Raw genomic sequence first — 23,783 nt, 5'->3', positions numbered from 1 at the left:
CCTCCCCACCCCCCGCCCTCCCTCCTTCCCGCCGCATAATAAGTAGAAAGCAATGAGACAAATCCATACATCATTAACAGACACACTATGGAAAGCAAAAACAAAAATATATATATTCTTAAAGTCAAAGTTTGTTGAGGTTATTCCATATTTTATCCTTCCAGGAAAAAGAAAGTGAGAACAAAGCCGAGGTCGCTGGCAGAGGGTGGGAGGGAACGATTTCTGTCTGTCAATACAAGAACAGCAATCACAGCTAAAGACGAACAGACAGACAGGGCCTTACTCCCCCCTTTTCTCCCCTCGTCCTCCCCCTTTTTGTTTGTATTTGGTTTAGTTACGGTTCAGTCACTCATACATAACTAGTAGCGGTAGTAGTAGCTTTTGGTTTTGGGTTACTTTTTGGTTTTTTGGTCTGCTGCTTCGAGCGCACCTCCTCCTGCTCCTCTTCCTCCTTCTTCTCTTCTTCTTGCTTTCCCCCTGCAGCCTTTCATACCTTTGGCTCCTCCGCTCCTGACCGCTTCTCCTTCTCCTCCTCTTCTTCTTCTCCTCTTTTCTTTTGGCCCTTTGATCTGATCTTTGGAGACAAAGGAGAGGGGCAGATGGGAGGGAGGGATGGAGGGCAGGGGTTTGGGGGCAGTAAGGGGAACGCCGGTGCTTCACCTCTTTCTTTTGTTCTTTTTTTTTTTTTTGGTTTGGACTCTTTCTTATGCTTGTAGTGTGTGTGTGTGTGTGTGTGTGTGTGTGTGTTTTCCTTTGACACTGCTGAGGTTTTGTCTGGACACTCGTCTCCCGGGCGAATCCAGAGACAACGCTGCCAGAGGCGATGCTTTGGTATCCAAGAGTGACTGTCTGGTGGTAGATGAGCAGTCTGGAAGATGACATGATGATGGTATGGGGTGATAATAAATAAAAGAAGGCAAATAATGCTGAAAAATCCCAAGACTGTCCACATCTGCCTGTGGTGTGTGTATTGTTTGATAGGCAGTGTAAATACTGTTTACGTTTGAGCAAACATTCGAGATAACAATGGAAATGTTGATAATGATGATGATGGTGATGGAAATCCTGATAGAAATTTTCGTCTTGAACAGAAAATTAAAATGTAAACAATCCCAAAAAATCACTGTGGATCTTTTAAATTGACATTACCAGCTAAACAACCACCCGGATCGAATGGGATTCTCCAACGTGTGTGGTTGGTTTTATCCTATTTACGTGCCAGAAGGGTAGGTTTTGCCACAGAGTAGGATTTAATGAATGTCAGAAAGCTCAGGCATTCACAGGAAAGCTTTTTGAAGTTATTTCTATACTACGGTGTGTATGGATTGGCATCTTACCTGATGCTATGGTAATTATAGTAGTAAATCCCACCCGTCTGCCACTCCAGGCTGGTTAAAACAAACACTGTCTGTTCTAATGTATGGTAGGTTTGCACTGTAAAGAGAGAGGTAGGTAGATATCCTGCATGTGGGATCAGCTGTAAAACACTAAACTTACGTATTTGGCAATAAATACCATAAAGAGCGAAGAATACAAAATAATAGAAAAATAGATGTTTTGTAAATCTTTAACTGAAAATGAGAACGATGGAAATCCTGACTGAAATGGAAAATGTTTGGCATGAAGTAGAATGGAGTACTAAACTGATCCTGGGTCAGATCAGAATGCAAAAGTCTTTTTGAACTAAAGCTTTTCTCTCCGTTTGTTGTTTTTTTTTGTGTCATTTTTGGTTTTCAGTTTTTGGTATTTGGAGATTTTGGTTTTCATCTTTGTAAGTGTGTGTTTCTCTTCTAGCATCATCTTCTTTTTTAAATTTGGTTGCAACCACATGACCTTCCAAGCTTGTTAAACAAGTCTTTTCTTTTTGCCTCCCATCTCTCACACACAGTTTCTCATCCCTGCCCTCAGCAAGTTCATTTTTTTTCTCTCCAGACGATAAAAAGCATGGTGTTCGTTTCCCGATGCCAAGCAAAAACACTCAATGCCACCTCTCCAGCAGTAGATCATTATTTGGTTTCAAATTTCCCCCCTCCATTCTGCAGTTCTCTCTATCCTCTCCATCCTCCCTCTCTCTTTGCTTCCTCCCCTCATCCATCTGTGTATATTTTTGGCTTCAGAAGACTTCAGCGGGGAGACAGAGAAAGAGAGAGGCGAAATCAGAGATGGATCAGACAGAGAGATGGCTTTGGTTGAAAGGCGAGGTTGTAAATTTAGATTTTTAAAGCTCCTTTAACACTCTGCTTCCTCCTCTTCCTCCTCCTCGTCCTCCTCTGATAGGATACTTTGGCTGTCAGTCAGGGATCACTCGGCCATGGCCCCTCCCAGGGGCGGTGGCGAGGCTTCGCTGAAGGAACAGAAAGATGCGGGACTTGAACAAGGAGATGCGGACTCCTCGGGGCACGAGGTCGGGCTCATGAGGTCGCTGGTACCATGGGACGGAGACTGGGAGAAGGGGGGCCTTGGACCGCACCCTGCACCGCTGCTGCTGCCTCCGCTCACCAGTCCAATAGTGGGCGTGGAAGCGGTCGCCATGGAAGCGGTCACCATGGGGAGGAGAGTGGGACGGTTGAGGAAGAGGGACTGGCGGAGGGAAGCGGGACCCCCAGGTCCCCCCAGAAGCATGTGACCCGCTGCCCCCTCGAGGGTGGAGATGGGCAGCTGACCACCGCTGGCTGCCAGGGCTGGTAGGAGCGGAAGAGAGGAAGACAAGGGTATGAGTGGACAATAGTGGAGGAAGGACAGGAAGATGGGGGCATAGAGGGAAGGAGGAAGATGGACGGAGAGAAAGGGCAAGGGTTGAGAGAAAAGGAGGAGGAGGAGGAGGAGGAAAGATAAAGGGGGATGAGAAGAAAGAGAAAAAGGTGAAAGAAAGAGGAGAGAGCAGTGGGATAAAAATAGACAGAAGCGAAGGACAAAAAAGTGATGAATAACAAGTGACACATGATGAAGAGAGGTAGAAAAAGATTGAGGATGGGAGAGGAGTGAAAAGAAGAGCAGGACAAACATGTGGTGGCAGTGAAGAGGATGTCGAGGGCAGAGATGGTACAAAGCAAAAATTGAGAGAAGACAGGAGACGAGATGGAGAAAAGGATTAATGGAGGCCGAGGACCAAAAGGAGAGACGGATTGAAGAAAAACAGGCGGGGTGGATAAAAAAAGAGAAAGACATAGAGGATAGAAAGACAGACATCAGACGCAACAGTAACGGGAAACATTTAAAACCTGGATGATAGAGATGAGGACAGACTGCAGAGTGAGCGAATACAAACTCACAAACGGTCTATACACTTTGTCTCATCTACAGTACGTAATTATTGATAGGCACGTGGAAGTGATTAAAGGGTTGGTTCACCCAAGTCACAAATAAACAATTTTTAAATGAATTATAGTAGTGCCTTCCAAAACTGATGACACTAGGAATGTAAAAATATATTGCAAGACAGTTAAATCGCGAAAAAAACTAGTGAGAAAATCATATTGTGAACGCAGTACCATGAATTATATTGAATTGTAAGTTGAGTGTACATCCCTAAAGGACACTAATCCTGGAAAGACACACTGTTTATTTTTGAATGTTGAAATGCAATTTTTCAATGCTGTCAACACTACAGACAAACCTCCATTCAATTTTACTGTATTGTCTTAGAGACAGAAATCTCAAAAACTATCTGCATGGATAGATACCACTGGAGGTAAGTAAGAAAATATGTTTGTTTTTTGTGATTTGGGTGAACTGCCCCTTTAGAAATGAATATGTTTCTATTTACATTAGGAGGTGATGGATATTCAACCGTATAATGCAAGGAGACAAATGATAGCAGAGATGATAGCAAGATGAACTACACATGCACATGCACATACATACACAGACACACACAAACACACATGTCTACATGGTGGTGCATGATGGATTGTGAAAATGTGAAAATGAACAATTTTTATCTCCTCTTGTCAAGTATGTGTTGACTATCAGCACACAAGAGCCAAGTACATTAAATTTAAAAAATATATAAAATCAACAGTAGGGGGCACACTGTTCATAGAAATACAATTAATGACCTAAAGAGGTTTATTTTTTAAGGATGTGGCATCATTATATTGAGAAATAAAACCCCAAGAATCTTATATTGCAAAATGACGGCAGCAAACATCAGCCACTGCAACAGAGTGACACCTGCCGACTTTTGAATTCCAGTGTAATAGTCCGCGCTTTTATCCATTACAGCACCACGAGTGTAAACATTCATAGCGTGTGTGGCCCCAGAGGGATTCAAACCAGAAATCCTTTCACGTCAACGCTTCATTTCAACCCCCTCTTTTCACAGAGGCTCCTCTTTCTTCTCTCCTGCAGCCTACAACTCTATCAGAGCCGGCAGTGCCAGAGCTGCAGTTTCTATAACACACTGTAACCTTCTCATCAACACATGGCCCGGAGGAGGCCAGCTCTGAATGACGCCGAACAGAGCGGGAGAAAAAGGGGAAGGTCTGAATCGGCGCTATAGGCAGATGGACCACATGGCGGATTCAAAGCTGAGCTCAACGAACCTTATTTGTGATGCTTAATTGATTTGGCAGCAGATCATCTCTTTCAAAAAGGGGAATTTTGAGTGGAAACTAGTTATTTAGCCAACAGGCCTTGATATTGAGAGGGAGGGGATTGTGCCTGTTCAACTGTTTACTGTAAGCTGACTTGGCTTCCTAAGCTTTGCCATAAGGGGCTCTTGTCACTTTGTGATAATAGCAAGCTATTGTATGAGAATCAAATTGAATCTTTCACCATACTGAGCGATTCAAAAAGTTTGTGCTGAGGAGGAGGAGTGTGGCTGCGAGGGGAATTCAGTTTGGACAGAATGGATGAAGGGTGAAATGGGAAGTGGTCTTTAGAAATGGAGACTCATGAAGACTCGCAGGGCTGCAGGGGACAGCCTGCATGCACCAACATGCACGTGCACACACACACACCTTGCATGGTAGCCAGGGGATTGCTGCCAATGAGGGCCTGGTTCATCCCTGTGCTTACTCCCATCATTGTGTTCCTGAAATGTGGATGTACCGCAAATTCACATACACAGACAGACACACACACGCACACACGAACATTCACACATGTAGAGAAACAGTTGGCTTAGGTTAAGTTCAGGTTAAGTGATATAAACCCAATGTACTTGAAGGATTCAGTCTCTTCTGTACTGTGAACGTGTAACTGAGGCCCCAGCAGCTTCTTGTATTTTTGAGGAGCACCTCATGTTCTCTAACAAAACCGCACGCCTTAGCTTGTGCATGTCTCTTTGTGTGTGAACATGGAGAATTGCAGTCAAACTGGTGTAACAGCAGTCTGACATACCTTCAACAGCGAAATGCCATAGATTTCTCTGCAACATGCAGCAACGTGTGTATCAGGCGATGTCAAGCAAAACATAATAAAACTTAAACATAGAGGGTCTATAAACGTCATCAACTCAAATAACACACCTGTAAAAAGGTTGTTTCATATTTGTAGAAGAGTAAATGAGAATTGTTCAAAGAGCTGTAACTAATGATTAATTTATTATCAATACACTGTCTTTTAGATGAATTTCTTAAGAAGAAAGAATCCAACATAAGGCAATGTATTCAAATTTCTGGATCCAGTTAAAAAAACAAATATATTTATTTTACAATGATACAAACAATGAAAGCAGAAAATTCTCACATCTGTGGCGCCGGAACTGGAAATGTGTTTGGTAGATTTGCTTTTGCTTCAGTGACTTAAAAGACTAACAGATGGACACATTTTCTGTTGATCCACTAATTGTTTCTGCTGTAGGCCTACCTATAGTCATCTTGTTACTCCAGTGAAAATGAGATGAGCATACTTTAAAGAACAGGTGTATTGCTGACTGTGGGTTGAAATATTGAGGCTCTTGTTGTATGATGGACAAAAACTGCATTGACTGAAGCTAAAGTAAAGTTTTTATTTCTTTAAATTTAGCGCTACATTAACACTCACCCGGTGCTGAGCCCGTGGATCCCGAGGCTGGATGGGGCGGGACTGGCTGTGCTATGAGGGGGCGGGGTCACAGCAGAAGAGGTGGAACCTACTGCAGCCGAGCTGACGGGAGTCATGGGGCAGGATGCTGAAGGTGATGAACTGGCGGCTGAAGGGGAAGAGCAGAAGAGTAGTGTTGATGCCATAATGCCATATTGCGGGTTTGTTTGTCACTGTACGGATGAGTTACAGCGTTATTGCTAAATAAACATCAGGATCCTGAGATTTTTGAGTGTCTTCTTTAACTCCACTCAACTACAGACAGGAGAGAGAAGTTTTGCGACTGGAAAGTATTAGCCTTGGCTCAACAGGCCAATAAATTTCCAGCTGTGTTTGTTACCTGTCAGGCCATCTGTCATATCTGTGAAGCCTGGGATAACTCACACTGTAACCAAGGTCTATAAATCATGAGGACGAGTCATGACTCATGGAGGTAAACAACTCAAGATGGGACCAGTGCTTCCATGTTGTTGTCAACAAAACATCATTGTTTTCTATTTCAATCTTTCTCTCACAGAAATAATTTTTTTAAGTGACGATTCTTCCGTGTTTCATCAAACCGGCGAAAGGCTTCCGACAATACAGAAATATCAACTTCTTCCAAATAATGTCAGGACCAGTTTAATCTTCCTGTGACCGACCTTAGGGTTCCAAAAACACAATTGAGAAGCTAACCTTTAATTATTTATTGACGAGACTCTACACAGGCACAAACAGTAATTACAGCTCACCTGTTGTGCTGAGGCTGGTGGTGACCTGGGACAGACCATGACTCGATATCTGGAGAGGGAGAGAGGGAAAGAGAAATCAGGAAATATTTCCGTCCGTCTGTGAAACAAATATCAGGCCAACTTCTGAAATGACACAAAAAAAGTGGTCCAGTAGAAAAGGGTTAGTGGACTGTACCATGTGCGGGCTGTAGCAGGAGGCTTTGTGCGTCACAACAGGCGAGGTCTGGCTGGGCAGGGGAGGGGTGGTGCTGCTGGAGGGGTTGATACGTTTCTCTTTCTGCCTGCGGTTGCAGAACCAAACACGAATCACCTCCTTCTCCATGTTGAGCTGCTCCGCCATGAGCAGGATCTCCTCCGAGGTAGGCTTCTGGTTCTGAGGAGGAAAACATCAGACTGATTAGTAAATAGACGGATGAGTAGATACTGAAACCAATGTAGCTTCAGGTAAAGATGTTGAGTTATCTAAAACAGTTAGAGAGAAAGTCAAAGAAAGCACATATACAGCAAGCATTTAAATGCTACAAACAACTTGATGACCTGCATCATCAATTTAATAATTCTTTTTCATAAATGTATTTACAAAAAATAAAAGCTGAGACACCGATCATAAATCTGCTACCAGATAAATCTGTACATTTCAAGATCTGCAATAAATACCAAACCTTTCAGCTAGAAATTCAAGATGAGTTTTAATTTGTTTTTTTTTAATTAATGAGTTTTTTTTTTATACTTGGTAAATAAGTCAATCTTTACCGCGTTGAAGTTGCGCTCTAAAGCCACTCGCACGTTGGTCTCGATGCTGGTGCGCTTCTTTCTGCGTCGGCCGGGTAGACCCTCAAGGCCCAACATCGGGGAGGAGAGAGAAGATGGGCTGGGCAGCATGCTGTCCACTGCCATGGTTTCTGACAGAGAGAGAGGTAGAGGCAGAGACATAAAGACATGCAGGCCAACAGATAGAAAAGCAGTGGAAATAACCATGGTTTGCTTTAGTAGTACTGTTGTTGACATACAGTATACAAAACAATATAAATAATAATTACCTTTACCTAAAAAATTGTCAGTAACCTAATCTTAGTATCACAACATTAAAGTAAAGATGAATTATTCTATAAGACAAAAGAACAATGCAAGAAAAGAAAATGGAAACCAAGATTTGGTCCTCTGCTCAGTGTATTATTAAAGAAAAACTTGCTTTTCATTTGGCAATTCGGGCAGTAGCCTATAGACCATTTTCACAGCTAAAAGGAAGTCATACCATATTATCAAAAAAATTTAATTTTGTGCTGAGACTTCTCCATTAAAGATGTGTGCTCCTTATGGGTAATTTCTAAAATGTTAAAATCATACAAAATGAATAACTGCAGGGAACAAACTCTTCTTTCTTGATGTTGCTTTTCTAGAAACTCCAGCTCGTTTCAGATCAAATGGATGACAGACGTGTGTCAACCAGCTTAAAGACACCCGCTCTTTCAGATGTTTACCTGCATCACTCAGCCACTTCTCCAGCAGTGGTTTCAGCTTGCACATGTTCTTGAAGCTCAGGTTGAGCGCTTCAAATCGGGAGATGGTGGTCTGGCTGAAATCGTTGCCGTACAGTTTGCCCATAGCCACGCCGACGTCTCCCTGACAGAGACAGATAAACAGTGTCAGATATGAAACTGAGACTCTCTCACACACATACTCGTGTCCTCCTTCCTCTTATGTCTTTTACCTGGGTGAATCCCAGCTTGATGCGTCGTTGTTTGAAGGTGCGGGCAAACTGCTCCAGCTCCTCCAGGTCACTGGGCTCTTCCCCCATGTGACCCCCGTGACCCCCGTGACCTCCAGAAGTCAAGCCGGATGTCAGCGAGGAAGCCATGGCACTGCTGGACGCCGAGGTGGATCCCACAGACGTCACAACGCCACTGCTGCCGGTGGCGACTACAGAGCCGCCACTGCTTCCACCGACAACAACATCACCGCTCTTCTCCCTCTGTGGTGTCAGAAAGATGGAGAAGTAAATAAACAAAACATAAATAAAAAAACATATAATATTTTATGTATAGAGATTGAGCATGTAAGCCCTTAGAAATGAATAAACTCTGCATGTGCTGGTACTATGGTCTGCTGTTAAATTATACAGAGCTGTTAAGGTTTTGAAAAACATTCTCTGAAAAGAATGTATTTTTCACTCTCCAGGAATTGAAATAAACTGGTCAGTGAATACATATGAGGTAATCAACTGGGAAACATGCATAAAAAGCTATAATTTGACCCTGGGTGCCTTAACAAATTATACAGATTTGACAGGCATCATGCAACATGCCCGTCTCTTATTCTAAACAGGAGAAAAATACTATGATTTTAATATCTGGAAATAGAGTTTAACCTCAGCCTGCCACTAGGTCAGCTGGCAACAAGAAAACGCACGCAGTACGTCAAAGCAGGAATTTGACCCTGCAAGCTTTGGGAGTATCAACTAATTGACCAGACATCATGCATGATATCTGCTGCTACACACCTCATTTACATTTATCGTCTCTGTGCATAAAATACATGAACAAGCAGGGAACAAGTGCCGTCTTGTTTGACATGACTTCATCACAGCTTAATGAAAAATCTATAATGGCCCTTGGGTGTGTGGGGATGCATTCATGGATTATGTTATTGAAGATAAAGGCTGAGGAAACAAGGTGAGCTGTTTGACTTGAGAGTGAATATATCATCAAGACTCAAGATCCTCATTGGACTTCTTTTTTGTGGAATATACTTTGTATTGAGCTACACCTTTTCATTTTGGCAAAACAGATTGTTGCAACAGAGAGCTGCATGTGTCTGATAAAGCAAAACACAACCTGAAAGACAATCAAGTGTGTTTTGCATTCTGCAGGTGGGTTGCTGCAGATGATGACTGATAGTGGTCAATGTCAGTATGACAGACGCACTGTGTTGCAGAGATTCAGCATCTGTTTGATTTGCCTGAAAAATAGTTAAAGTCTATAATTTCCCTTCGCAAGTTATCTCTTTCTTTCTTTCTCTCTGTCCCACTCTCGCTCTCACACACACGCCCACACAAAGGAGTTTTCTACCTGTGCTTGGAGTCCCAGGCGAGGTGGACTTGTCAGTAGTCCTCCTGGGCTTTGCTGAGGTAGCTGGATCAGATTTGGTGTCGAGAGCAAACCTGTAAAGAAAACAATCAACCAGCCAGTCAATTAAATGATCAAATTAATTAACTGGCGAAGCAACTGGATAGACTTTTTAGTAACTGTACTTTATTAAGTGTGCATTTTATTGTAATCATAAGAACTGAAAACCAGGAGTTGTCCTCACCCTGCTGCGGCTGCTGTGCCTGTGCTGGCTGAGACAGAAGGAACTGGGCAGGAGACTGGAGAGGGTGACCCGGCATTAAAACCAGCTGCTGGAGCTGCAACAGCTGCTGGATGTCCTGCAACAAAAAACGCAAACATGGTTCAATATACAGCACAAATAAACTAAAGGTAATCACTGCCGCCTAGTGACAAACTAACAGTTAATTCATTGATTAATAAAGTTTGAAGTGTCAAAAGTACAACTAAACTTGCTTTACTCACTGTTACAAAAGTCACTGTTACTGATACTCAAAGTCTTGGCTGTTCATACCTGGGCTGTGAGCTGGATTGGCTGTGACAGGGCCAGCTGCGGTGGAGGCGGGGCTTGCTCCTGTTTGGTTGACTGTTGCTGCTGCTGCTGTTGCTGCTGGGATTGTGATTGGTTCTGCTGCTGCTGCTGTTGTTGTTGCTGGTTGGCTTGTTGCTGCGCGGCGGCGTGGGCAGCGTGAGCGGCATGGGCGGCGTGGGCAGCGTTCGACTGCTGAACGGCGGCTGCCAATAGCTGAGCCTGAGCCTGTTGGAGGAGCAGCTGCTGCTGAGCCGGGAGGAGAGCGGCAAGCTGGGGTAGAGGAGGAGGAAGAAGAGGAGGAGTGGGGCAATGGCAATGAGGAGAGAGAGAAATGAGGACAGCGAGGACAAATGAGATGAAGATGTAAATGTGCAGAAAGGGCAGGAAAGGGGATGAATGAGTGTTGAAGGACAAATCCAAGAATGACAGAAAAGAAGAGAACAAGAGAATGAGGAAGGAAGAATAAAATGCAGACAAAAGTGGAGACGAATTCGGAGAGAGAACAAAGTACAGTGTCAGCTAAGCATTCCAGGATTTGTAGGTGAATCTGTTAGCAGACAGTAGAAGCATGCCAGAGCAAGACAAGCAAGAAAAGCCACCTATTTAACTTACAGCACATTTAGCTTAGGTATTTCACGTCTCTGAAAGTGCCTCGGCAGACTTAACTACAAGTTGTGCAAGTGTTTTCATGTCCTTGAGGGCAGTTATGCACTTAAATTGAATATTTTTCCTGTGTGCTAGTGCATGACAGTTGTCACGTTACTCTGAACTAAAGGCATGTTCACACAAAGGCATGTTTGGAGCTTCATTTGACTTTGGTTCATTTTACCACATGAGAGCGAAGTGTAATTGTGCATATGAACTGAAATGACCACAAATGCTCAGATTTTAAACACAGACGTGGACATCTTGTAGCTAGCAGTTCATCATTTTTAAAAATCCTAGAGCAGTAAAATGAGCTGAGTGCAAACAAAAATCTGGAGTCCACCACGCTATGCTAAAAATTCAAGTAGAACTGGGACTGTTTTGACAAGTCATCAAACCTGTCTGTCAAATAAACAATGTGGCTACATGCATCTTTTGTTTGAAAGCCGTGCTTTACTTGTAATTGGGCAGAGTGAACAGAAACTTTTCTTCACTTTACATCAAAGAAAAAGTGCCTCGTTATGACACTCGATGTTTAAGAGATCAAAAGACTAAAATGTGCTCACCCTGGATAATAGATTATAACATTTTGCAGTTCCCTGTATGCTGTGCTCAGTACTCAGTGTTTTCATTTATAGTCTAGAAGAGCATCAGTGATAAACTGAGTTGAACTGTCCTGCTTTGAAATACATCAGACTTTTTTCTAACTCAATTCACTCTGTATTTGTGTGTGTGTGTGTGTGTGTGTGTATGTAGGTGTGTAGGTGTGTGTGTGTTGACTCACCCCTGCTAGTTGACTGCCAGCCAGCATCAACTGTGTGTGGTGGTGTTGGGCCTGCTGTTGCTGCTGTTGCTGCTGATGCTGTTGCTGCTGCTGCTGCTGCTGCTGTTGTTGCTGTTGGGAGGGAGGTGCAGCATGAGCAATGGTGATATGGGTCATCTCAGAGCTCTCCTCACTCTTTGCCTAAAGTAGATCACAAAGGTACATTTCCTGTTAGCAACCAAAGGTTTTCTAACGTCATACTCAGCACAGAATCTCTAAACTGCTATTAAATGTGACGCTGCAAGAAAATCTCTGTTTGATTACAGACTCCATATGGTCGAGTTTGAAAATCACAGGGTTAACCATGAAATATATTATTTTGTTATAGTCTTTGTGTGCAATCCCCTGGTAAATGATTCATCTTATAAATGAGAGGACACGTGAAAAACACAACTAATTGTGTGACTGTGTTGTAGTGAGAGGCAGCGAACGTAAGAGGCTGCATTCTACGTAATTGTAAGGAAATGTCAATCAGCCGGTGCACACACTTCAGTGATCAAAGCCAGTGCAAGACATTATATTTTTGTAGCCATTTTGGACCTGCAAACATACCACTTTGGACTTAATTTCAAGTTCCCGCCTCCAATCTCTGCATTTTGCCTTCTCATACATAATTATGAGTGCTGCAAAGCGTGAGTGATAAACCAGTTTGCGACCAACACTCACAAACTTTTCGTGGAGCCATGGAACAAACCACATTGTCATTAGTACTCCTTTGTTTGACTTTGACTTGAACTTGAATCCCCCTCTACTGCTGCTTACACAGATTCCCAGGTAGAAGTGTTTACCAGTCATCTGTCCAGAAGGATGAGTCAATCGTCCTCGTTTTCATGGTGTCAGAAACATTCCAAAGCAGCTGACCTCTGACCTCTAGCTGTCGTTACCTGCTCACAGACCTGTCATTACCCATCCATCACCTCTGCGCTGTGCTATATCTTTACATCTATCACTCACTGTCACCTCATTCACATCCCTTTTTTCTTCCTGCCTTTTCTCTCAGGGATCTTTGTCAGTAAGTTGGGTGGGGACAAAGTCACGTGAATCGCATAATTAGTGCTGCCTACTCAAGTTGGTCACTAAAATCATCGAACCCAACACGGTTGCATTCATGGCCACAAGCACGTAATCACACATAAAGCTGCAACATTTAGTTGATTAATTGGTAAGTGGTCAACTATCAAATAAATCGTCAACTATTTTGATAATCGATTATTTGTTGTGAGTCCTTTTTTAAAGAAATACTGTCCAAATTCTCTGATTTCAGATTCTCAAATGTCAATATTTTAGTCCTATATGTCAGTAAACTGAATATCTTTGGGTTGTGTACAAAATAAGACATTTGAGGATGTCACATTAAGCGTTGGGAAAGAGTGATCAACATCTTTCATAATTTTCTTACATTTTAATTGAGAATATGATTGACAGACTAATCTTTGAAGAAAATAATCATTAGTTGCAGCCCTAATCACATCCGTGTATGCAAGGATGTACACAAACTCGATAAAAAAATAATTACTGTTCATAGTCACACACGTAACCGTTTGACTGGTACAGGTTTTCGGCATTGAAGCTGCTGACTGCCAATATTTATGGGAGGTTATAACACACACACACACACACACACTGCATGTCTGAACTGGCTCACCTTGGTGCCAGCTGGTGTGGGAGAGAGGCTGAAGGGGCTGGTTTTCATTGGCTGGACCTGCAGCAAAACACACACAGTAAGAAAGATAAAATCACGCACACACACATCATCAGATGATAGATTCCAATGAAACACGGCCCTGAAATCTATGCCAACATGTTCCCAGTGAATCACAGTTACAGTTGTTCTCACCCTATAGCTGATTGGACAGAGCTGCTTTAAATGAGCTGATGTTGCAATCAGTCATTTAAACGTCAGTAACAAACAGAAGACAGCATCAAGTCAACAGAAATAACTGTTGAGACATGTGGATGGATTTCACAAAGATTCTGTGAATGAAGTTGCTCAAAATGAAATAAAAAGATATGTTTTTTTCCAAAACAATGCTACTCTACGAGAAGGGCTCTATCAAACAGCAGCTATCTCATTACATAACTATAATAATCATGTAGGATGATTTGAAGGGCAAATTGTTTACTACCCACTAAATATCAACCCACACTAATAAGTAACATTAAAGTAAAAAATTATTTAAGACAGAAAGCTTATTAAAAGTTTATTAAATAGAGTGCCACATTTATTATATTAAGAATGACTACAGCTAAAGTAAATACAATAAAACCTTCAGTGTTATTAGCATCAGTGTAAGGATAAAAGTAAAACACCAACCTGGTCATCAGGGCTGTTTCTGTCAGAGTCTGAAACACAGAGAGACCACGTATTAAACAGTGTGTGTGTGTGTGTGTGTGTGTGTGTGTTCAGTGGTTTGAATAAATTGTACAATTAAATAAATTGTGACTTAAAGGATGTAACATTCACTCAAGAGAGAAAAGTGCTCTCAATCACAAATTAATTCACCTTTTTTTTATTCTAAAAGGGTTCATATAATTAAAATATGATGATTGAACATGTGTAAATAAAATATATATATATATATATATATATATATATATATATAAATATTATTCGTATCATGAAATATGTATTTGTGTGTACCTGAACTGTCCCCTGGATAGTCAGCCCCAGGCTTCTCCTCCTCTGCTGCTTTAGACATCCTGATATCTGCAAGAAACACACACACACACACACACACACACACACAGATTAGAAAGGGGCATGGAAAACACAAAGAGGTACATAAGATTATGCAACATGCTTAGAAAAGAAGAGCGTTGGCTCAAATTCCAGGCCGACGGAGGAAAAACACACAGTTACCAATTGCCCTTAAAAGAACTGACAACCATACTGTATGTCACGAGCAGACAACTGAGGACACGCTGTGAGAGAGACACACACACACACACACTAATGTTGATAAATCTGACAGAGGCTGCATAATTTTATCACAAAAAAGCAGTGAAAGTGTTAATTGTGTTACTGAGAAATTAAGAATATTGAATAAAATGCAAATAGAGAAATAACGTATATTTTTAAACTTATTATTTAATTTCCATATTTGCAACTATTAAGAGCATTGTAATAATCATAAGATATATATTAATGTTTCAATTGCATTTAATTAATTCAATAATTTTATATTGGTAACAAATTCAAATGGTAGGAAATTCCTTTTTTACTACTTTTAGAAAAGAAACCTGGAGTCTTACCACAACTATTTTACAACTTGTATTTTTCAAGGAGAATCTCTTGAAATAAGAATTTTAACATTTTAGTCAAATTACTGTGTGAAAAGAAAATTGATAAAACCAAACATTTTCAGCAGAGAAATTCACACACACAACTCTTTTCTTTCGATGTCTAAAACACTTCCCTGTGTTTGCACTCTATCGTTGTCCTTGCACTCATTGCCATCCCTCATCATTCTCTTTCACCATTCACACATACAAAACAAGGGTACAAACAATCACTGCTTTTTGAACGAGAGGTCAGTCCCACAGTGCTTGTACTTGACCTTTTGCAGGTCAAAGTTCAACCGAGATCAATGGTGTCAGGAGGCATTTAAATTCAAAGAAGAGGGAACAAAACACAACTGCAACAGATCATTTCAAGAAATCCTCCTGAGTAACTGTATCTTTGACATCAAGACGTGGAAATAGAATGATATTGATATTGTTCTGTGATGACTTTTTACTCCAGTATTGGTGATGAAACCCTTTCAGAGATACATCACTGTCAAGATAAAACCATTCTTAGCTCCTAAAAAGTTCAGGTTTGGAAGATGCAGTTCGGTTTTTTACTCTGCAGTGATGATGTGGGACTTTTAAAAATGGCTCATGCTGATAATTTCATCCTGTTTTCATTAAATATGACCCGCAAACAACCAAGAGAAAACCCTGCTAAGCAAAAACTTATTTGACCCAAGAAAACTGATGATACCGTGCTCTAATTTAGGTCTTTAAATGTAAACTTTATTGACTCAGGACGTGGAACTGGGATTAAGGATCAGCTATTCATGGCAGATATCTTAACTACCCTCTTCTGTTTGCGGTGACTTCTGGGATTGCAGAAGTAATTGGTCCAAGAACGACGACGCCAGAGGAACTGCTTACCTGAGCACCAGACATTACTCAGCACTGCCGCCGCCGCCATCTTGGATAAAACACTCCTTCACCCCCTGCACTAGGCTCTTAACTTGTGTCTGTCTTGTGGTTTTATAACCCGTTTTCCCTCTTCAGCTCAAGACTTTTGCAAGAAACTGCCCGTCTATGGCACTAGCTTTGATTTGAGCTCTGTGTGATTTAGTGCACGCGGCAGGAGGTTCATGTGTCTGATAGTATCTGATAGAACCACAGCTAACATCCTCTAGCCTGCCCTTCTTCTTCTTCCTCCTTGCTATAATTATAACTTCAGCTTCTGTCCTGCTGCTTCACTGCCTCCTTTACACCCTATGGAGCACACACACACGGAAAGCCTACATTTTGTGTATGATCATGTAAGACAAGGAAAGAATGAATAGTTGAAAACAAAAGAAGAGAAAGGCTTATTGAAAATTATATATAAGCTCAGTGTGACTGTGTGTGTGTGTGTTTGTGTAATCTTATCATCAGGGTCACAGACAAGTTCAAGGTGTGATGAGAGGAGGTGGAAAGAAAGGAAGTGGGGAGGGGGGGGGGCAGACAGAATGAGACAAAGAGAAAGAGAGGTAAAAAGATGGAGTGATGTGAGGCTGCACTGACAAAGATTTTTGAATCCAGGGCAAAATAGAGGAAAATCAAAATCACACACTTCTTTACAACAATGCACATTAATGCCAACCTCAACCTGCATGATGACTTCCCACCAAAATCTGCTACTAGAAAGAGGTAAGAACAGTTTTTGGTCAATCTTTCTTCTTTGGCATCTTGTGATGTTTTTATTCATTAGATTGTATTAATGTTTTGTGCTAAATGTCAAAAGTTTTATCGTCCATCAAAGAACATGATAGAAGTAAATGTTTCTAGGTCAAAATGTGCTGTCTTAAATGAAAAATGCATTAACCGAAATCCACCGACATTATCGTGATGAAAGGGAAAATACATTTTGTTCACAGAGTGCGTGCTCGGTTAGTGGAGGGATGCAGTTGCAGATCACAACCAGATGGTGGCAGCACCCGCCTTGGAAATGCTGAGCCGGGGCTGTGTTTGTTTGTGTGTGTGCTGTACCAAGCATCATATACACAGTAATGAGTCATCTGAATCTTTTCAGTGTAAAAATAATCTTGTGCAAAAGTCTACAGTCACAGGTACACTGGGAAATAAAGGAAGAGCCTGAAACATGACCTCAAAACTAAAACTGGAATAAAATTCTCTAAATGTCTGATGTAAAGATGCAGAAACATTTTAAATACACATTTTAAAGCTGAATCAACTATATCAGATCTTCCTTAGTTACAAACACAATTTACTTTTGTGGTTTTCAGCAACAAATCACCTTCTTTATTAGGTCATTACCTGCTGGCAGTTTTCCTTTCATAGCTTCCTTCTTTATCACATTAACTAAGCTGTACACACACACACACACACCTGGATGTTGTTAATCAGATGCACTGTATTTATATTATTACAACTCAGTGATACTGGTAGCACCAACATTAGAGCTACTGTCACTACAGCTGTTAGTCCTAGTACTTGTAACAGAAGCTGCAAGAGTAGTGATACAGTGCTGATACTACTGTGACTCTTAGTATTGTTACTGCCTTTACTAATACCAGTCCAATACTATCTAAAAATACAGCAAAATGTTGGATCCATTTCATTCAAACATGGGATTAAATGTAACACACTCTACCTCAAACACACACACACACCCACACACACACTTATTATTCCAGGCTCCTTCACCCTCTCAGCATATGAAGGGAGGGACACCATAAAAATCATTTTATCATCCCCCCCACCCTTCCATCTCTCCCACCCCATAACGCCTCAACTGCCCCTAACCCCTCTGGCCATGGGGGCCTTTCGACCCCCACCCCCCTATCCACCCAGACCACCTCATATATGCTAACAAATCAAACACACCAAACCCCAAATGTCACAGATGTTCAGTATACATGAGTTGTTTTTTTTTTATCAGGTTTTAGACCAATTTACTGTTTCTTCTAATACGTTACATACACGTCTCTGCATCTACACATTCCCTCACAATAAACCTCCGCTGTCTCCCGAATGTCACAGAAAACATCACTGCGAACTCTTTGATTGTGACCATTTCTATATTGTGAACTGTTTTGGTGTAAAAATTACAGTGACCACAGTCCCAACATACTCCTCCATCCCAGGACAGATTGACTGCAGCCGCTCGGATACAAGGAAGACCCCCCCTCTCTCCACTGCTGCGTCCTTACTCCTCCTATCAGTGCTAATAGCATAGAGAGAGAGAGAGGCCGCTGGGCAGATGATGTATCTGTCTTCTGGGGTTGACATGGCCAGCCTGCCTGTGTGTGTGTATGTGTGTGTTAGAGGGGGAAAAGGGGGGGTGCAGGGTCACTGTCAGGGAATTAGAAAAGGGGGAATGAGTGAGAGAGAGGGGGGGACAGAGAGGGATAGGGGATGGCTGGAGGGGTCCTAAACTTGTCCCCCCCTCCTCCTTTTTTGCCCACCCACCCCGCCTTGGTCACGCCTGTCAGGGGCCGGTGACAGACGGCGCGTGGGTCTCTGTGTGTGTGTTTGAGGAGGGGGGGGGTTTACCCGTGCTGTTTGGCGTGTGGATGTCAGAGGTCAGGCACATGGTCTCGGCCACCTCGTGCCTCTCAGTGACACACACACACACACACACACAAGCTGCCTGCCGCCTCCCTTTTCCACCTGTCCCCTGTCACATTCACTCCCAAACAAACACACACGTCAACGAGCAAATCTGCAACCGTTGTAATGAGGAGATATTTCAAATCAGCTATGAAACAGAAACAAAACTAGAAAGGGTAAAAGCTGCAGAGAGTTATTAATTACTTACCTAAACTCTAACACAGTTACACCCTAAAACCGAATCCCTGCTCTTTTCAACTTTTATCAGTTATCACAAGTAAAGATATTTATATTACTGACTTATGTGCTGTTTATTTTCTATTACAATTTCCCAATCTTCAATTTTCATTTGTCCAACAGTTAAAAACCTAAAATACTTTTTACTGCAGCAAATCTCACACAAGAGAAGCTGAAACCAGAGAATATTTGGCCTTTTGCTTGAAAAATGACTGAAACGATTAATCAGTTATCAAAATAGTTGCCAGTTGATCTTCTGTCGCTCGTTACAGCTCTGATTATAAACAGGAACAGGAGAGACTTGAATCTGTGGGCCAAAAAGCTCCACAGCGATTACAGGATAAAAAGATTTAGATTTTCTTTACTGTAAAACTTCAACAGCACTGGTTTGCACAGAAACTATTTTTAGTCATACAATTATTGCAGCATGAGCTTTGAGATATATCTGTGTCAAAATAAGAAAATAAGTATCAGTTATCAACTCTTTAACAGCAGTTTGGTGTTCAGTGTTATGACCTCTGAATGCCATAAAAAAACATATTCCAACTTCACTGTCAGAAAGCTGTAGCTGAAATAAAACACAAAGATCTGTAAAACAACTTTGAACCCGGCTGATCGAAGAATGAGGGCATTGTTGTGAGTCTTCTATAAGTTTCACATTTGCATTAAATTGTTATTTCCTTTAGTTGTTTATATTAAAAGACAAATGACGAATTGTTGAATTTGAAGCTAAACTGAACTGGTGTCATAAATAGCAAGTGTGTGCGATTATAATTAGCAGTGCCGGTTATGTATGGCCACGTCTCTTCTTCTGCTTCAACATTTGATCCCCTACAACACAAAAGGACAATGTGTTCTATGTCTCATTTTAATGACCATCACGCCAACAAAACCCGAAGAACAGAGCTATGTATCCTATTGTCTGCATTTATGAATATATTCCGTTTTAAAGGAGCTGCTGCATGTAGACTGTACCAGCATTAAGTAACTACGTTCAGTATATTAAATCCTTTAATATAGAAATTATACTTCCAAATTATGTCACCTACTGCGTATACTACTGCGTATATTTCATTTTATATTCAACATTCTGTACCCTAGTTACTATTAACAGGGTTCACAACTTGTTGGATATTTATGTGGTCTAACAGCACATTTTGCCCCCGAAATAAACACGTTTCATACCACAAAAACAGAGATGAACATATAATGAGAATGTTTTCTTTTTCACATTAGCTGAGTTTGGCCCTTGGACCCATGAGCATATTCACACAGTTCTTACACTTCTTAAATTGCATCATCAGTAATCTGGTATTTTTTTCTCCGAGAGCTACAGTCGGCGCTCTCAGATACCCACGCCTTCACCCCTACTGAAAAATGATCCATTCTATGTCCAACCCTGGTTTAATAAGTCCAGCAGCAGAGAAACACACTACTGGGGTGCATGCCAATTCCCTAGTCATTTTCCAACATAAACCAAGTATTCTTGGATTATTGGTGAGCATTTTCGGCTCTTTGACACTACTGTGAAAACACTACAAAATAGAAAGAAGTGAGTTTTAGTGCCAACAGGTAGCTTGTACAGAAAACCTCCGGTTAACACCAGCGTGCTACTTGACTTGGTTGCTGTAAGATCTGGAAAAAAATGTGCGGTCAGTTCTTCACCTTCACGCTTCCTATTAGCATCCCTCCTCCACTCTTTTTCCTCTACTTGGTCCATTCTTGATTTATTCTGATCTCTCTCATTTCCTCTCTTGCTCTCCTCCCTCAGCTATAATATGACCATCTCACTTGAACTTCTCTCTAACCTTCCCGCTTCCATCTAAACCTCTCTACCCGTTTTCCTTCCCTTAATTCCTCCATTCCCACCTCCCTCTCTCTGTCAAATTTAATTTCTAACATCGTGTGTGTGTGTGTGTCCCCTGTGTTACATCCTCACCTTCTATAGTTTTTTTTGTATTGTCTTTAATATATTTGGATTTTGTACCAACATTTGCTAGGCTACTCTGAAGACAGATAAACACATTGGTGGAGATAATTCTCATTACGTGGACCATATTTCTGTGCAAGGTAGTGAGATGCAAACTTGAGGGTCAGCAGACTGCTAACTAGCTCACCAAGACACTTAAGTTGTTATGGCTGCAGTACAGTTAGAGGCACCTGGTTTCATAAAGTTTCATGGAATAATGAGTCCATACAATGCACAACAACAACTCTTTACAAAAGAGAAAAGAAAAGAGAAAACTGAGCGTGTTGAAGTTGGGTGGTGTTTTACTTTGTTAATAAAAGTTTTTAATTTAACCAAAACCTCACCATCATTAAAATCTTACTCTCTGATTGTGGAGAGATACTAATGCAGTGTGTCTTGTGTCAATATATATCACAACTATTTTATGTAAAGCTGCAGACTAAATTATATAACTGATAATCTTCACTTTACTCTTTGCCCATAGTTTCGATTATACAAATTCTGTATTGGTCTTACTTGAGTAATTGTTGACACTATGTTGCTTCCTAATATCAGCCTCTTCCTGTCTTACTACAGGCTTTTTCACTGCTTCAGTCTGATGTTCTGTTCATTAAGCATCGCCAAAAATAGGTTATTTCTGTCTAATGATTATATATTTTTAAAACTCTAATTTGCCTGCTTCTCTCCCTCTGTCTATATTTCTCTGTCACTCCCCCCTCCCCCCCTTCATTCCTCTCTCTGTCTCTACCTTCCTCCCCCTCTCCTTCAGTAGTGGTCAGCCGCAGCGGTCATGGCACCACTGGACAGCGCTCTGCTAGCACAGGACACACAGACCCGTTGCCAGGCAACAGCAATGAAAGATCACTGTGTGCGTGTGTCCACATGTGTGCACAAGTGTATGTGTGCGCATGTCTGCTGCTCATATGTTTGTGTGTGTACCTGTGAGAGTGTTAATCATTAAAAATAAACATGTTTCCCTGCCTGTAGCTGAGGCTTCGGTGTGAGGCAAACAAAGTGCTGCATGCTAATGTCTCCACTGATGTTTACACTTTAACAACCAGTATTAAAGGATTACTCTGGCTTTTTTACTTTTTTTTCAGGCAATATTCACATAATAGCTGTCTGATGAGAAAAAGGTGAAAACCAGAATGAAATCACATTTGACATAAATTTGGAATTATTGTACATTAGGGTTCAACAGCTAAAAGATAACAGATTACAATGAATAATGATACTGCAGTTTCAATAGGTTGTAAAGAATGTGTTTCATGGCTACAGAAAAACTGTCTTCAGTGTTTTCTACAGACATACCAATCACTTCCTGTTCTAAAAAAGCCCTCCAGGATCTTTATGAACAAAATGCAGACTGTACTAACATTGATCTGTGTATAATACTCTCGCTGAGAAGTTGATACTTTTCATAAGTGGCTTGTTTCATTCATCTATATACTGATCAGGCTTCATTGTAACTGTGTCTGCAGAGTGAATGAGTAACATTGTGTTGTTAATGATTTGTGTTTCTATGAGTTTATGCACAACTGTGTACCATGTATGTGTGTGTGCGTGTGTGAGTCAGAGACAGAGAGTGATTACGTGAGTGTGTGTGCTCGCGGCTTTATGCGTGTGTTCACAAGCGTATGTGAACGTGCACGAGTGCGAGCGTTTTCCGAATATGTCTCTAGAGTGTTTATTATATCCGATACAGTACCTCTTTCTCGCACCACATATTTCTGTGCCGATCGATTCTTCTGACTCCCGACAAGACAATAATCGCACCGCCCTCCCTCTCTCCTTCTCTCCACCATTATTACTGCCCTCCCCAAGGAGCACAATGCAGGGATGGAGGGATGGAAACAGAGAAATAAAGGGAGGGAGGACAGGGGGAAGAAGGAAATGGCCACTGTGTGTTACTTCCTCTTCCAGAATCCCTGCGCTGGCGCGTAAAGATGGAGGGAGAAAATTAGTGGATGAGAGAGGAAGATGGGGCTAGGATGGTGGGAGATGGAAACAAATGAGTAACAAAAACAGGGGGATGAAGAAAACAAGCAGATGCTGAAAATTTAGGAAATTTGGAGGGATAATGGTGGAGGCTAGGAGACATGACAGAGATGGTTTCAAAGAGAGAAAACAAGGGGAGTAAAAGGACAGAAAATGGCAGGGGGAGTGATGGAGAGAACGGAGGGAGAATGGTGATGGGACAGTAGGGAAGACACATGAGAGGAAGGAGCAAAAACAAACGAGGAGAGGAGATGAAAAAAATAAATACACTAGCAAATGACAACAGGCGACAAAAAATTTAGAAATCTGGGAATAATGGCTGAAGGTGGAAAAAAATAACGAGGTGTGCTGAAAAAGAGAATTAGAGGGAAAACACCCCCCCCCCCCAAAAAAAGAGAGGCAGGTCAGATAGGAAGAGTAGGAGTGAGTGAAAGGATGAGTAGAACGATGCTTGGACAGTAAGTGAGGGACAGGGCAGAGCCGGGAAAGGAAATAAATGAGCAATGATGAACAAAAAGAGAAACAAGCAGCCAAAACTGCAGAACATTGGGTGATAATGGCAGAGAGGGTATTAAAAACGGGAGACAAATGAAGTGAAAAACAGAAAGAGAATAAACCGAAAAAGAAATAAGATGGACATGTATAGAGCAGGGTAAACTGCAGTGAGATAGAGCATCCTCACAGGAAATAGCAGGAAGGAAAAGATAGTGACAATTGGACTAACAAAGACACACAGCCTCGCCTTGATGGTGTGTGTGTGTGATTGGATGAGGAGGGAGGGGGCAGATTGTGCACAACAGAGTCAATGACAAAATGAACAGACAAGAGTGGACAGAAAGATGACCAAAAAATGAGACGGAAGAGGGCGGGGGGGGGGGGGGGGGGG

The 23,783-nt window shown here is 41.6% G+C and overlaps 1 protein-coding gene across 1 annotated transcript; it reads right to left on the bottom strand.

The window, feature by feature from the left end:
- Positions 1-736: 736 nt before the first annotated feature.
- On the bottom strand, positions 737-16,057 carry LOC118343142 (POU domain, class 2, transcription factor 1). Its single transcript, XM_035681895.1, is given in 17 exon segments — positions 737-2,681; positions 4,962-5,035; positions 5,989-6,146; positions 6,148-6,200; positions 6,759-6,807; positions 6,934-7,131; positions 7,512-7,660; positions 8,240-8,381; positions 8,470-8,730; positions 9,827-9,918; positions 10,068-10,182; positions 10,377-10,664; positions 11,824-12,003; positions 13,508-13,564; positions 14,177-14,205; positions 14,504-14,569; positions 16,018-16,057. Coding segments are annotated over 17 exon segments (2,331 nt in total). The 3' UTR covers positions 737-2,301.
- Between the last annotated feature and the right edge of the window lie 7,726 nt (positions 16,058-23,783).

The sequence above is a fragment of the Morone saxatilis genome, unplaced genomic scaffold, assembly GCF_004916995.1.
Source record: "Morone saxatilis isolate NCDOM2014 unplaced genomic scaffold, NCSU_SB_2.0 Contig9, whole genome shotgun sequence".
Classification (NCBI taxonomy): domain Eukaryota; kingdom Metazoa; phylum Chordata; class Actinopteri; family Moronidae; genus Morone; species Morone saxatilis.
Note: the sequence above shows the minus strand (reverse complement) of the source record. Positions and strands in the feature narration are given on the sequence as shown.